This window comes from Myotis daubentonii, chromosome X, assembly GCF_963259705.1.
Source record: "Myotis daubentonii chromosome X, mMyoDau2.1, whole genome shotgun sequence".
NCBI classification, from domain to species: Eukaryota; Metazoa; Chordata; class Mammalia; order Chiroptera; family Vespertilionidae; genus Myotis; species Myotis daubentonii.
Window position 1 is genome coordinate 93,089,352 of NC_081861.1, and position 14,877 is coordinate 93,104,228.

General features: G+C 39.1%; 1 protein-coding gene across 3 annotated transcripts in view; it reads left to right on the top strand.

The window, feature by feature from the left end:
• Nucleotides 1-14,877, top strand: part of OPHN1 (oligophrenin 1) — a 571,284-nt gene that overhangs the window by 286,771 nt on the left and 269,636 nt on the right. For all 3 annotated transcript variants that reach the window (XM_059679643.1, XM_059679645.1, XM_059679644.1), the window contains exons 12-15: nt 5,912-5,990; nt 10,135-10,168; nt 10,703-10,765; nt 12,553-12,627. In XM_059679643.1, coding sequence (XP_059535626.1) covers nt 5,912-5,990; nt 10,135-10,168; nt 10,703-10,765; nt 12,553-12,627 — 251 coding nt within the window. The remainder of the gene's footprint in view (nt 1-5,911; nt 5,991-10,134; nt 10,169-10,702; nt 10,766-12,552; nt 12,628-14,877) is intronic.

Here is a 14,877-nt window from a genome sequence, read left to right on the forward strand (position 1 = left end):
TTGTTTTGTCAACTTTCTGGCAATATCTCATTCAAATCGTGCTGCATTATCTTCGTATAATTTTTCACAGTATCTTTGAACTTTAGACACTCTTCCAGTTTTTTGTTACAGTTTGTGACAAGATATTTGAGGTATATTTACAGTACTGCTACTTGGAATTTCTTCATCCCGACAATTCGTTAGATGGACAGCTAATTTCTCCCGAAATTCTGTGATACTCATATTCTTCTTGCTAATATTTTTAAGTAAAACATGAGCATTGAGAACAGCAGTATTTAGTAGGAGCTCAAAGGCTAGCTTTTTATACCATTTCATGGATTTTCATAATGGATTATTATAGGCACTCATTTGATCAGATATGTCAACTGCTGCTTTTCCTGCATTATAATCCACTACAATTTTTGGTTTCAAGTAGTGACCTGATCTATTTTCAACATTCACCATCTCTGATGTATGTTTTGTTGAATGAAGTAAGATGTCCCACTTATCTTTCCATTTTAAAATGGTTATTCCTTTTTTGTTCTCTATTACTATAATTTCTCCCCGTTTTAATTTCTTTGATGTTACTTCATGAGGATTTCCCCGTTGATTTGAACGTAATGTTCCTACTAAATGAGTATTATTATCGAGTAATTTATATGCTAAATCTAAACTTGTGTACCAGTTGTCTGTGTTCATGTGTTCCTTACTGAATACATCTCTACAAAGAGACATTACAACATTAGTTGGTGTTGTATTTTCTTTTTCTAAACTTTTCCCTGCATATACACGAAAAGCATACGTGTACCCAGATCCACAGCACAACTTAAATAATGTAATACCATATTTGTGGCATTTTTGTTTCATATATTGCCTAAATATTATGCAGCCATGACATGGTATCAAAGATTCATCAATACATATAGCTTCAGATGGATCATAATATTTTTTGAAATTTATTTCCATGTTATCTATTAGTTGTTGTATTTTGCATAAACGATTGGAAACATCTACCTCCCTATTGTCTGAAAAATGCAGAATTCATAATAATATTTCAAATCTATCTCTTGACATTATTTTTGGGGGAAAGTTTGCATAGATGCAGGATCATGGGACCAGTATAAACATAAAGATGGTAGTCTAACTAGTCCCATCCATAGAATCAACCCAAAAAATCTTTTCATTTCATTTTTGTTTGTCACAGTTCACTTACACAAACGCGAGTTTTCAACCCGTAGTTTTTGCGACGCATATAACTTTGTTTGTTTGGCGATATCCTCAAACAATTCATTAGGCACAAACAGTTCATAAGAATTCTCTACTGTTGCCCATGACTTTACATTCAAGTCTTCAATCCTAAAGCCAGACAGATAGGTGAAAGGCATAATCCTTGGTTGATTACCTCTCGGATCACGCCCTTCTTCAAAATCCTCATCCTCATCCTCTGATGATGAAAAAAGCATGACTCTACGACATTTTTTAGGGAAACTAATTTCACTTGAATCGCTTTCACATGCTTCTTCTACTGACATTGTCACTGTTATGGGTAACGAAAAAAATTTTAAACTGCACTGGAACACGAACCACAGACAACTGACTGAAGAGAAAGCATTTCTAAAAGAAAACAGAGTACAGATTGCAATAAATACATACAAGAAATATATCTGAAGATATACATGCAGTCTTTTCACAACCTTACATAGATCTCCAGCCACCAGCATATCGGTGAAATCAGATACCATGGGCTAAACAGAAAGGAAGACAAAACAGGCTTGGCGTTTAACATGTTAAGCCATCAGTTGAACATCCCCCGAGGGCTCCTGGACTGCAAGAGGGCAAATGCCAGGCTGAGGGGACCCTCCCCGCCCCGCCCCCCGCCCCCAGTGCACAAATTTTGTGCACCGGGCCTCTAGTAACATATAAGAACAAGTGAATTGGAACACATTTTTTTTTAATTTTTATTTTTTATTGCTTAAAGTATTACAAAGGGTATTACATATGTACCCATTTTATCCCCCCGCCCTAGACAGTCCCCTAGCCTCCCCTATCCCCCAGTGTCTTATGTCCATTGGTTATGCTTATATGCATGCATACAAGTCCTTTAGTTGATCTCTTACCCCCCTACCTCCTGCCCCCCAACCCTCCCCGGCCTTTTTAAAAATATATGTTTTTATTGATTTTAGAGAGAGGAAGGGAGAGGGAGAGAGAGATAGAAACAACAATGATGAAAGAGAATAGTCAATTGGCTCTTCCCCTCTTGGGATGTGCCCTGACCAGGAATCAAACCAGCTACCTCTCAGTGAATTTCTTGATGCTCAATCACTGAGCTATATTGACTGGGCTGGACGACATTTTAATAGGAGCTAGATGTGATGGAGGGTTATAGTAGTACTGGGGAGTAATATTTTCTTCCATTTGGTGCAAACATCATACAGACTTTCCCTACTTTGCAGATATTATGTAAAGTGGAAATAGTTTGATTATCAACTTTCTGATTTCAGCCAAGGCTTACAAACTTTGGACTTGGTTTCACTTGTTTATTTCTGGTGCCCTCTTTTTTTTTTTTTCCTGACCTGAGGACATTTTGTAAGAGGGGAATTTAACCTTTAAATTTTAAAATGAGAGCATTTGGAATTACTTTGGATAAGCACATGTTATGTAGGTGGGAGATTGATCCAAATTTCAGTGAATAAATAGGCTTCTATATTTTATTTCAGTCTGTTGCTTCTATGGAGTAGGTACTGAGTAATAGAATATAATTTAACAAACTGATCATATAACTACAAAGGAACCTGGAGGTTCAATTACAATAATATTATATGAACAAAACTTTCAGTGACTGGATTCATAAAGATTAGTCTAAGAGATCAGGGCTTTTTTGGTCTGGGAATAAGTTACTACTGGTCAGTTTCCCTATTTTAAATTTCTGTATGTGAACCAAGATAATTTTGGGAGGTTAATAATGGATAGTCTTAATCAAAGATGACTGTGATAGTAAATATAGTTACTAGTAACCGTGATTCTGTCACTCATGTTCCCCAAAGCTACTGGCCCAGTAGGAAGGGAAAAATGACTTTTGGCTATGGCTTTCCTTTCATGAACCTTTACTGTTTCTGGCTTTACAGCATGAAGGTGCTTAAAATAAATAAAAATTTTCTGCCATTAGTTTCATTCTAATTACCTTTTTAGCCTAAATTGGGAGCTAAGTATTTGCAGATAATATTCCCATGGACCCAAGCAGTTACAAATAATTTGGCTCTGAGGTTAGAAGCTGAGGACAATTCATATATATGTATCTTGCACCTCGTGCTATGTATCACTCATGGTAGATAATAAATTTGGTGTTCATTTTTTAATCTATTTTTTTCATACCCTGGATTTCTGAGACTAGAACCCAGGAGTTAAAGTTTCAATGTGTCTATAATTTTTGTTACCACATATTGGGCACTTAAAAAAAACATTCTCTTATTTAATCTCAAATCAAAGTCGCATACTAGCAAGGCTGAGCTCACACCCTGGTCTATAGGTCTCCAAAGCCTATGTTCTTTTTAACTTTATTTCATTCTGTATTGTAAGCAAAATACCTGTGCTGTGAAATAGAGGGTCAATTATAACATTGAACAGGTGCTGAGGTTCCTCTGCACATGTGGAGTTTTCTGAGAGATGTGAAGTCTTTCCTGGCTAGTCATTCTGCTCTAAGGAACAAAATTGGGCTGCCCAGCAGGCAGCAGACACCCTGCAGTACAGAGCAAAGGAGGTTTTGAGTCTTTTTTTATATATATATTTCAGGAATATAGGATAGCTTTTTATTTGAAGCCACACGCTCATAGCCCATCAGAGCTTGAATGGCAGTAATAATAATAATAATAACAACAACAACTACAACAACAATAATAACAGCAGCAGCAGCAGCAACACAAATGCTGACATTTGCTGAATACCTCCTACAACAACAATAATAACAGCAGCAGCAGCAACACAAATGCTGACATTTGCTGAATACCTCCTATGTGCCAAGCAGTGTTCTCAGCCCTTTAAGGGATAATGTCCTTTAGTTACATGAGGTAGGGGGTATTATTATCCCAATTTTACAAAGGAAAACAAGGACACAGATAGAAAGTAAGTAAGTCAGATTATATAACTGGAAAATGGTAGAGCCAGGATCTAAATCCAGGCATTCTACTTTCCAAGCTCACACTCTTAATTATTACACTCTTCTGCAGATATTCTGTGTATGCCTTTTTGTTCCAGATGGGTCACTGAGACCTCAGGGAGGGCAAAGGATTTATCTTAGGTCAGAATAGAAAACCCTGGACTAGAAGTCATTCTATTCCTAAACAGTATTGTTCTTTGAATTTGACTTTCTGTAACACTTAAAAATCTCTAAATGCTTCCTGAATAGTACTTTTTTATTCAGCTTCTCTGTAAAGTGAAGCAAGGACACATACTGGCTTTTGTATTTCCCAGTTAGGGAAGCTCAGTTTCAGAATGGTTTTAATGTCATATCTGGTCCTCAGTTTCTGCTTTTCTGTTGGTTGCCCATTTTCTTCTTTTCCTTCTTTCTGGCTGCAGGATTCAGTTATATAGCTGCTTCTGCAAAGATTTCTAGACTTTCTAGCCTCATAAAATATATCCAAAAGGTTGGGTGTTTCTAAGAGAAGGGTAGATGTGAAAGAATTCACTATCAAAAGCCAAGTCCTGGTTTTCAATTGATTCTTGCTTAAAGATGATTTAAGAGTGTTCTTTTTAAAGGAGCACTTTAATGAAGTAAGAGATGGAAGGGCAGGTAGAACAGGAATCCCATGATATCAGGACTAGAAAGCACCTCCCAACTTGTGTGTTTCAACAACCTTATGGATAATGAAACAGGCCCACAGAGGCCCAGTGACTTTTGCAAGGTCTCTCATCATTGTTCTTATCATTTCATGACTTGAGAGAGGTCTCATATTATACAAGTAGTGAGAGGAGCAAGCTTCTCATAATGGCACAGTGAGGTAAAGAATGCAAGGAGACTTTATGCTTGTAATAATATGGTCAATCCCAAATTTCCAATTTGTTTTGTTTTTTGAAGGTTGAAAAAGATAATACACAATATAACAACTTGGGATATCTCTGGGTATAGGTAGCCTGCAAGTAAATAAAATAAAATTGGTATTGAGGCCCTCTGCCATGATGAAGAGGCCTTATAGTGTAATGGTTAAGGAAGAACATGGCTACTAAGCCAGAATTACTAAGTTCAAATTCTGGTCTACTATACTTACCCAATATGTTAACTTAGGTAACCTCTCTATTCCTCAGTTACTGCTCCTATAAAATAGGATTTAAACAAAAGCCCTCTGTAGTACCTGCTTTATGGGCTTCCTGGGTAGATTAAATAAATTAATACTTATAAAGTGCTTAGAACAGAACCTGGTACCTAGTGAGCATTTAGTAACTCTTAGTTATTATTAGTCATAAGATTGCTTAAGTTAGCCACTGTGCATGTTGTGCCAATTCGAAATTCTCCTGGGCATCCTAGGTGGTGGAAGTAGCAAAGCCACTTTTCTGAGATGAATGTGCCCAGAATGAACATGCTCACCCCTATAGCTCAGACCAAATGGCTGGCTTCTGAGAGGGGAGGGAGAGCCTCAGTTTGTCTCAAACAGTATAGGGCCAATTTAAGTGTATATTATGGTGAGGTATCCTGGCATCTGCCCTCCTATTTTCTTGCCCAACCCTAGCCAAGATAGCCCCTCCTTCAGGGTTCCCAAAGTTACTTTTCTCTAAATATTCTCTTGTTTTCTGAGTAAAACAGACTTTGAAAAATTTGAGTTCTGTATGCCTGTGCCTACTCAGTGTGACACTTCCCGGGGCTGAGGGGGGCCTTAGATCACAAGACTCCATTCTCTTAGATGAGTTTTTTGCTTTCAACTTCTCATTTTTATTTCCTTAGGCCAGGAACCATCACTCTACAGGCCCTTTCAGAAGCTAATAGAAGGCTATGGATGGAGGCCATGGATGGGAAAGAGCCTGTAAGTTATCCCAGGCACTGGTGATATCTCTGCAGCATAGCCCAGTGTGTGAGTGCCCTCTAGTGGTAGTATAGGTAAAGGGTAATAGATCCATCTGACTAATTTTTTAGAGCCAGAAGGAATTTTGTTGATTCATCTCTTGTTTAACAAGTAAGGCAAGTTAACAACAAATTGATATTTCTCTCTCTCCCTCCTCCTCCTCCTCCTCCTCCTCCTCCTCCTCCTCCTTCCCCTCCTCCTCCTCCTTCTCCTCCTCCTTCCCCTCCTCCTCCTCCTCCTCCTCCTCCTCCTCCTCCTCCTCCTCCTCCTCCTTCTTCTTTCTTCCCCACCCCTCTAAAACCCATAAATTAAAAAACAACAGTAAGGTGAGGAACTTCTCTAGGACCACCCTCACAGAAGACATCAAAGGTGGGCCTAGAATCCAGAGCCCATAGATTCTAGCTCCAGTTTTACATTATGCAGCTGTACCTACAAGATCTTCGTAAAGAAAACTAAGCCTTTCATATTTTATATAATTAATATATGTTCATATAGAAAGACTGAATATAATTGGCATGGCTGTGAACAAGCATTTGTTAAGATTTTATTCAAAATTGTTTTGCTGCCCCTTCTTACTCTCGGAAGTCAGTTTATTATCTTTAAGGAAACATCTAGTGGAGGAGATCACATTGCCATCCTGTATGCCAAGATGTACCACTCTATTTAGAAACTTCTTGCACAGGAGGACAGAGTCTTTAAAAGAGTTAGTGCTTATCCTATAAAGACCAATATGAACAGTAATAAATGATTGAAAAGCATTTTCTCTTTTCAGTATCTTTCGAGTAGGTTTCTTCTGGTAACATATGAAATAATATCAGCTTCATAATGTTGGAATATGAAAGGCCTAGATTTGGATCATGGTTCTGCCAGTCAGTGGTTGTGTAAACTTGAGCAAGTGATTTCATCTATCTGAGAATCAGTTTTTTTCTCTTTAGTAAAATGGCTTTAATAATCTCTTTTTTACATACCTCACAGGGTTGCTTTAAAATTCAAATGAAATCCAGTCTGTCAACCATAATGTGATATTTTAGTGTTAGGTGCTTTTAACTAGTCTGAAGTGTGGGTGCAAAGCTACTGATATTCAACAGTATTTGGATATAGTCAAATCTCCTTGCTTTATTCACCTTACTAGGAGGGGAAATGTATTCCAGGGTTTTCTTTCTCTGTCCTTAGGGCCCTGGAATCTAAACAGGAGTGCACAGATCCCAAATTGCATTTATGGCAACCAAGAAGATAGCTATAAATGTGAAGTGATATGAGAAGTGCTATCCAGAAAGTAGTCCAGGACCTGTCCTCTCTCCTTCCCCTCCAAGAAATCTGGAGCTTAACTATTACATGTCTTTGGTGTTTCTCTAGGAGGATGCTAGGAGGCTTAGCAAAGCATTTTCCTCTTGAATCTCTCTCCTGAAATTGTTCTCTCCTTAGGTTTTAAGGATCGAAGGCTACAGAAGGGTTTTTGTGGAGAATAATGCTAGAACATGGGCCCACTGAGTGGACCTTTACCAGCTTGATTATGGGAGACTTAATACAAATATATTGTTTATCTAAGTGGAAGCGAGGGCCAGCATGGAAACCTCTCTCATTCAAATACTCATGGGTATATATGCATATGCAAAAATTTTCCTTTTAAAAGAAAAGATTGTTACAGCAGACTCTAACAGGTGGCATATAGAGAGCTAATTTCTTGTAGCCTCACATTGCTAATGTCGTTGCTGCTTTACTTAACATACCAATCTACTAATCTTACACATGTTTTGCATGATTTGCTTAAAGCAGGGGTGGGGAACCTTTTTTAATATATATATATTTTTATTGATTAAGATATTACATATGTGTCTTTATCCCCGCGTTACCCCCCTACCCGCCCCCCCCCCCCCCCGCTCATGCCCTCACCCCCCTGTTTTCCTTGTCCATTGGTTAGGCCTATATGCTTGCATATAAGTCCTTTAGTTGATCTCTCCCCCTTACCCCCACCCTCCCCTACCATCCCTCCAAGGCCCGACAGTCCAATCAATGCCTCTCTGTTTCTGGATCTGTCCTTGTTCATCAGTTTATGTTGTTCATTATATTCCACAAATGAGTGAGATCATGTGGTATTTATCCTTCTCTGACTGGCTTATTTCACTTAGCATAATGCTCTCCAGTTCCATCCATGCTGTTGCAATTGGTAAGAATTCCTTCTTTTTTACAGCAGCGTAGTATTCCATTGTGTAGATGTACCACAGTTTTCTAATCCATTCATCTGTTGATGGGCACTTAGGCTGTTTTCAAATCTTAGCTATGGTAAATTGTGCTGCTATGAACATAGGGATGCATATATCCTTTCTGATTGGTGTTTCTGGTTTCTTGGTATATATTCCTAGAAGTGGGAACACTGGGTCAAATGGAAGTTCCATTTTTAACTTTTTGAGGAAACTACATACTGTTCTCCACAGTGGCTGCACCAGTGGAGAACATTCCCACCAGCAGTGCAGGAGGGTTCCTTTTTCTCCGCATCCTCTCTAGCACTTGTCGCTTGTTGATTTGTTGATGATAGCCATTCTGACTGGTATGAGGTGGTACCTCATTATTGTTTTGATTTGCATCTCTCGGGTGATTAGTAACTCTGAGCATGTTTTCATATGTCTCTTGGCTTTCTGAATGTCCTCTTTTGAAAAGTGTCTATTTAGGTCCTTTGCCCATTTTTTTTATTGTATTTTTTTATCTTCCTTTTGTTAAGTTGTAAGAGTTCCCTATAAATGTTGGAGATTAAACCCTTATCAGTGATAACATTGGCAAATATGTTCTCCCTTGCAGTTGGGGTTCTTTTTCTGCCAAGGGCCATTTGGATATTTATAATATCACTAGAGGCCCAGTGCATGAATTCATGCATGGGTGGGGTCCGGCCAACCCAGCCCTGATCAGGGTGGATTGGGGACGTGCCTGTCAGAATGAGGAAATGGCAGGAGATTAGCCAGCCAACCCTGTCCTTGATCTGGGTGGTGGGGGCTGATCTGGGGTGGGGCCAGGGAGGGGGAGGTTGGCTATCCAGCCTTGCCCCCTACTGGGGTTGGGGGGGGGCGATCAGGAGTAGGGCTGGCTGGGAGTGGGGCTGCAGGCTGATCAGGGTGGTGGGGTCCATCGGGGGCAGGGCTGGCGGGGAGGGGGGAAGAGCCATGGGAGGGTTGGCCGGCTGCCCCACCATCAATCGGCATGGGAGAGTCCGATCAGGTGTGGGGCCTGCCAGGGTAAGGGTCCGAGGGGGGTTGGCTGGCTGGCCACACCCCCCGATGGGGCCAGTTTGCTGGCCACCATGGGCGTCATAGTGACCAGTCATTCCAGTCGTTATGGCATTCCAGTTGCTATATATATATATATATATATATATATATATATATATATATATATGCCATACAAACTTGTCAACTTAAAATTAGCCTATTATATTTGGCCAAACATTTAAATAACTCACCCCTAATGTCTTGGCAGGGCCAGAACAAATGATTTTGTGGGCCCTATATGGCCGGTAGGCTTGAAGGAACATCTCTAATTCTGATCATTTTAAATATGTGAATTTTGAAGTCTAGAGAATGAAAAGGACATGCCCTAGATTTCATAATGAGGAAGAAGCAGAACCAGGGCTAGACTTTGGTCTTTTCATAGCTATTAAAATGTATACTTCAAGATGATGCAAAAAATCTTGGTCAGTTCATGGATCTCTTTCAGTTGGACACTTGTCTTTCCAAAGAGAAACACCTATTAACCAGTCTTGGGGGACAGGGAGGTTGGTATTGGGAATGTTTACATTTTACCATCACATGCCCATTATCCAGGTATGCATGAGAAATCCACTTCCTTTTTTCTTATGCTCTCTTGCTCCATTGGAAAAACCCTCCAAGCTTTACCTAAGTAAATGTCTAAGAGGGCCATAACTTTAGTTGCAGTGAGCAGTGTGAAATCCAATGTAATCTTCAGGGATTATTTCAGCTGTTTCCTAAAGATCTAGACAAAGATGATTCTGTTTAGCCCACTTTTCCTTCTTGTTAGAGTTGTTAATTGTTTTAATTTTATTTGCCTATAGTGATTCACAATAGCCATGGATCTTTCTGTTTCTCTTCTTTTGTAGATTTACCACAGCCCCATAACAAAACAGGAAGAAAGTGAGTCAAATTTCTGATCTACTGATGTTATAAACAGCCAGCTGTCTTATTCATAATAAATGCTGTCGCCAATGATATGTAATATTGATGCAAGTGTGTGTGTTTATGGATGCCACTGTGTTGAATGATATTCATACCTATTTTGAAAAAAAAAAAAGTGTCCATTGAGGAAGTCACTTTATCTTAGTTTATGGTGGGAATAGCAGTAGTAATATAAAGAAACACATTATATCCTTCTTGTTCTAGACACATAGAGAAATTGTGTGCATTTCCAGTATAACATTTCACATTTGTTGTTGTTCATGCCTAAAGCAGACATAATGCAGAGGGCTAAGTAAAAGCATTTTGTGTTATAAAGAGTAAAAACTCTAACCCCCCACCCATGCAAAGGACCTTTCCAGTTAAGGATGATTGGATATGACCAATCAAACCCCTAGTTCTCTCTCTGCAGTCTCTTAGCATGATAACTGAATGCTTGGTAGGTGAAGCTTGTGTACATCAACATCTAACTCTGCTTTCCTTTGCTTGAAACAGTGGAGCTGAATGAAGTGGGCTTCAAGTTTGTTAGAAAGTGCATCAATGTCATTGAGACAAAAGGTAAGGTAATGAACCATAGGCTTGACAGTGTTTGAATATAGCCAATGTGAATTTATCCTGGGGCAATTTCTCAAAAGTAGCAATAATGTAATCAATTGTTCAGGACCCATTTCTGGAATAAACACTGTTTATAAACACTAAACACTGTTTATAAACACTGAACACTAGACACAATTTGTATAATTTTGGTGATTTCCAAACCAGTGGTACACAAACATATTTGGAGAATTTGTGGCTTCTGGCTTTTTTAAGAGAAATAGCTTTAAATGGCTTTTTAAAAGTATTCCTAAATACTACCTGGCACTCCTCAAGTAGTATTGTGATGATAGTCCTAAATAAACAAGAGTTCAGTTTGTGCCAGAATAGATATTGGTTTAGAAATTGATGGATGCAAAACCAAATTCAGACAAATGTGGAATAAACATTTTTCCAGGTTGATGATATTCTCAAGTTTCTCTCTGATAATATTTTGAAACTAGAGGCCTGGTACATGAAATTCATGCACTGGGGGCAGGAGGGGGTGTGTGTCCCTCAGCCCAGCCTGTGCCTTCTCACAGTCCAGGAGCCCCACAATCAATCTCCCCAAAGAGGTAGGCCCTGCTCACCTGCCCAGGGCTTCGTGATGGATCGCCCCTATAGAGGGAGTCCCCACCCACCCATCCCAGCACAAATGTGGGGTAGCCTGGGCCTCCCTCTTTGGGACCATCAATTGCAGCCCACAGAGGGAGGCCCCATCCACCCACCACAGCCCACCAGTCAGTGGCCTGGGCTTCCCTCTGTGGGGCAATCATGTGATTGATCGCGCCTTCGCAGAGTGAGCCCCACCCACCCGCCACAGCTTGCTAATCAGTGGCCTGGGCCTCCCTCTCTGGGGCGATTGTGAAGCCTCCTGATTGATTGATCACCCCACTGGCTGGTGGCCTGAGCCTCCCTCTGCAGGGCAATCCTGCAATTAAGCGCACCCCCACAGAAGGAGGCCCCGCCCACCCACCAAAGCCTGCAGGTCAGTGGCTTGAGACTCCCCCTTTGGGGCGATCATGGAGCCCCCTGATTGATCGGTAGCGCTGCCAGCCTGTGGCCTGGACCTCCCTCTGCAGGGCGATCATGGGGCGATGGCCCGGCCCCTGACCAATCGCATTGCATCCACCTTGGCTGTCCTGGCGCCAGTGGGTGTCATAGCATGGTCGTCCAGAAGGTCCTCCGGATGGTCGTTCTGCTGTTCATTCATTTGGTCGATTCGCATATTATGCTTTTATTATTATAGATGGGCCAGTGTACTGTATGAGCAGTCTATTTTTTTCTTTGAAATATTGCTTCAGTCCTCTCCATGCACAAAATGGCCTTTTATTTTTCATCTGCCATACTCCAATCCTCTCTTCCTTTCTATCACTGCTCAGGAATATCTTGAAGGTTGATATTGTTTTTTTGTGTGTTGTTGTTTTTTTTTTTAATTAGATCCTAGCTCCTTTCCAAGATGGTAGCATCATTCTCAGTCTTCTGCTACTACCCACCTAAGCATATTATTCTCTTTACTATAGAGTGTGTTCACTTATGTTCAGATTAATGAGGGCTTGGTACAATCCAAATGAAAGTATGAAGACAATAATTTGGAGAGATGCTTCAGGACTCTTCCCCTATTGCAGGGGAGGGCTGGAGAGCTTGGAGAGAATAGGGTAACCCTTTTATGTTTGAACTGACTCCAGTGTCTAAGTACCTACTTTTTTTACCCTGAGGTAAATGAAAACTCTAGCTGTATAAACAAATCTGACCTGATTTTCTTTCCCTAGGGATCAAGACAGAGGGATTGTACCGAACCGTGGGCAGCAATATTCAAGTTCAGAAGCTGCTAAATGCCTTTTTTGGTAACAATTTTAACTTCATAATTCTTATTTGTTGTTGTTTATGTATTAGGAAGTGTGACTCAGAAAAAGGAGACATTACTAAATAAGGTTGTAGAATTTTTTTAAAAAAAGTAGATATTTCCAAAGGTAAAATGTACACATATTTGTCTACCTTGGGTCAGAGACAATCTTGCCTTGGAAGAAATGACTGGCATCTCTCCTTCTTCATATTTTATTTACTCCTCAAACCCTTTGCAATTTGGCTTCTTCCTCAGCCTCTACACTAGAACTATTCTGACCAGGCTTAAAAGGTATATTATGTTTGGATTCCACTCTCTTTGTGTGTGTGTGTGTGTGTGTGTGTGTGTATCTATTTTAAGTTTTTGGTTTGTGGTTACCATGAGATTCATATATAACAACCTAAGTATATAACAGTTTATTTTAAGTTGATTGTTGCTTAGGTCTGACCACATTCTGAAAGTATCACATTTTCTTACTCCTGTACCATGTTTTATGTTTTTTATGTCATATTTTTCATCTTTTTGTGTATCTTTTAAGTAATTATTGTAGATATAGGTAATTTTTATTACTTTTGTCTTTTAATCTTTATATTAGCCTTATAAGTCATTAATTAACTACCTTTAATGTATTTTGGCCTTTACCAGTGGTGATTTTCTCTTTTATGAATTTTCTCATTTATAGTTTTGGCCTTTTTTTGTGTGCTTAAAGAATTCCCTTTAACATCTCTTATAATGTCAGTTTAGTGTTGCAGAATGCTTCTAGCTTTTGTTTACCTGGGAAACTCTGTCTCTCCATCAATTCTGAATGGTAGCCTTGCCAGATATAGTAGCCTTGGATGGAAGTTTTTTCCCCCCTTTCATCACTTAGAATATATTGTGCTATCCTTTGTGGCCTGCAAAGTTTCTGCTGAAAAATCAATTTTTACTCTTTTAGGAGCTACTTTGTACGTTACTGGTTGTTTTTTCTCATGCTTTTTAAAAGATCCTCTCTATAAAACTTTTTAACAAACTTTTTAATTGAATTTATTGGAGTGACATTGGTTAAAAAATTATAGAGGTTCCTGGGGTACAGTTCTATAATACATCATCTGTGTGTTGTATGATGTGTTCACCATCTCAAGTCAAGTTTCCTTCCATTACCATTTATCTCCCCTACCCTCTACTACCTCCCCCACACTCTTTCCCTCTGGTAATCACCACATAGTAAACCCTTGATTTTGAGGACCTCAATTTAATGGACTTTGGATTTAACAGGCAAAATTTCTGGTCCATATGCCCTATGTAAAAATTAACAGCCTGTTAATTTTAAAATGCTTTTGAATAAGATGTGCTTATAATTAAATTAACAAGTAATTCTTTGTTATTAATTCAGTTATTTTTGACTAATTTTAGTGAATAGGCAATATGTTAGAGAAAAAACATGTAGTAATTTCTCTGACATAAATAACTACTTCATATCTACAACTATAGTCTACATATTTAAATCCAAGTCACTGCTCATAAACAGTGTTTGGGGAATGCTTAGCATGTGATCATACCACATCTTGAGGTAACTGGTTCTGTTGTTGCATGCCTACGATGTTCCCATGTGCACTAAGCCATGCCCCAGCCCTGTGCATTTGTTTATTCGGGTGACTGATGAATGCATGCATTTACTATACCTATTCAGTATAAATTTAAAATTACAGTAATACAACCAGAAAACTTTTCTGTGAAATTAAAGTTTTTTTACATACACTTAATTATACAAATGTGTCTACATAAGTAAAAATAGGTAAACTAATTTGTCATGTTTTTAACGTATACATTCGGAAAACCTACTTCATATAACAGACTTTCAGCTTCAACTGACACCCCCTTGCCCAATTAATCCATTATATCAATGTTTTACTGTACTGCTGTTGTTGTCTCTTAATCTTTTCACCTTTTTCACCCAGCCCTGTAACACCTATTACATGTGACAGGTGTCAGTCTGTTCTTTGTATCTATGAGACTGTTGCTACTTTGTTTGTTAGTTAATTTTGTTCATTAGATTCCACATATAAGTTGAGATCATATGGTATTTGCCTTTCTATGACTGGCTTATTTCACTTCTCCAGGCCCATCCATGCTGTCACAAAGGATAAGATTTCCTTCTTTTTTATGGCTATGTAATATTCCATTGTGTAAATGTACCACAGATTTTTTATCCTCTCACCTACTTATGGACACTTGGAATATTTTTAACTTTTGACATTTAAATTATGATGTG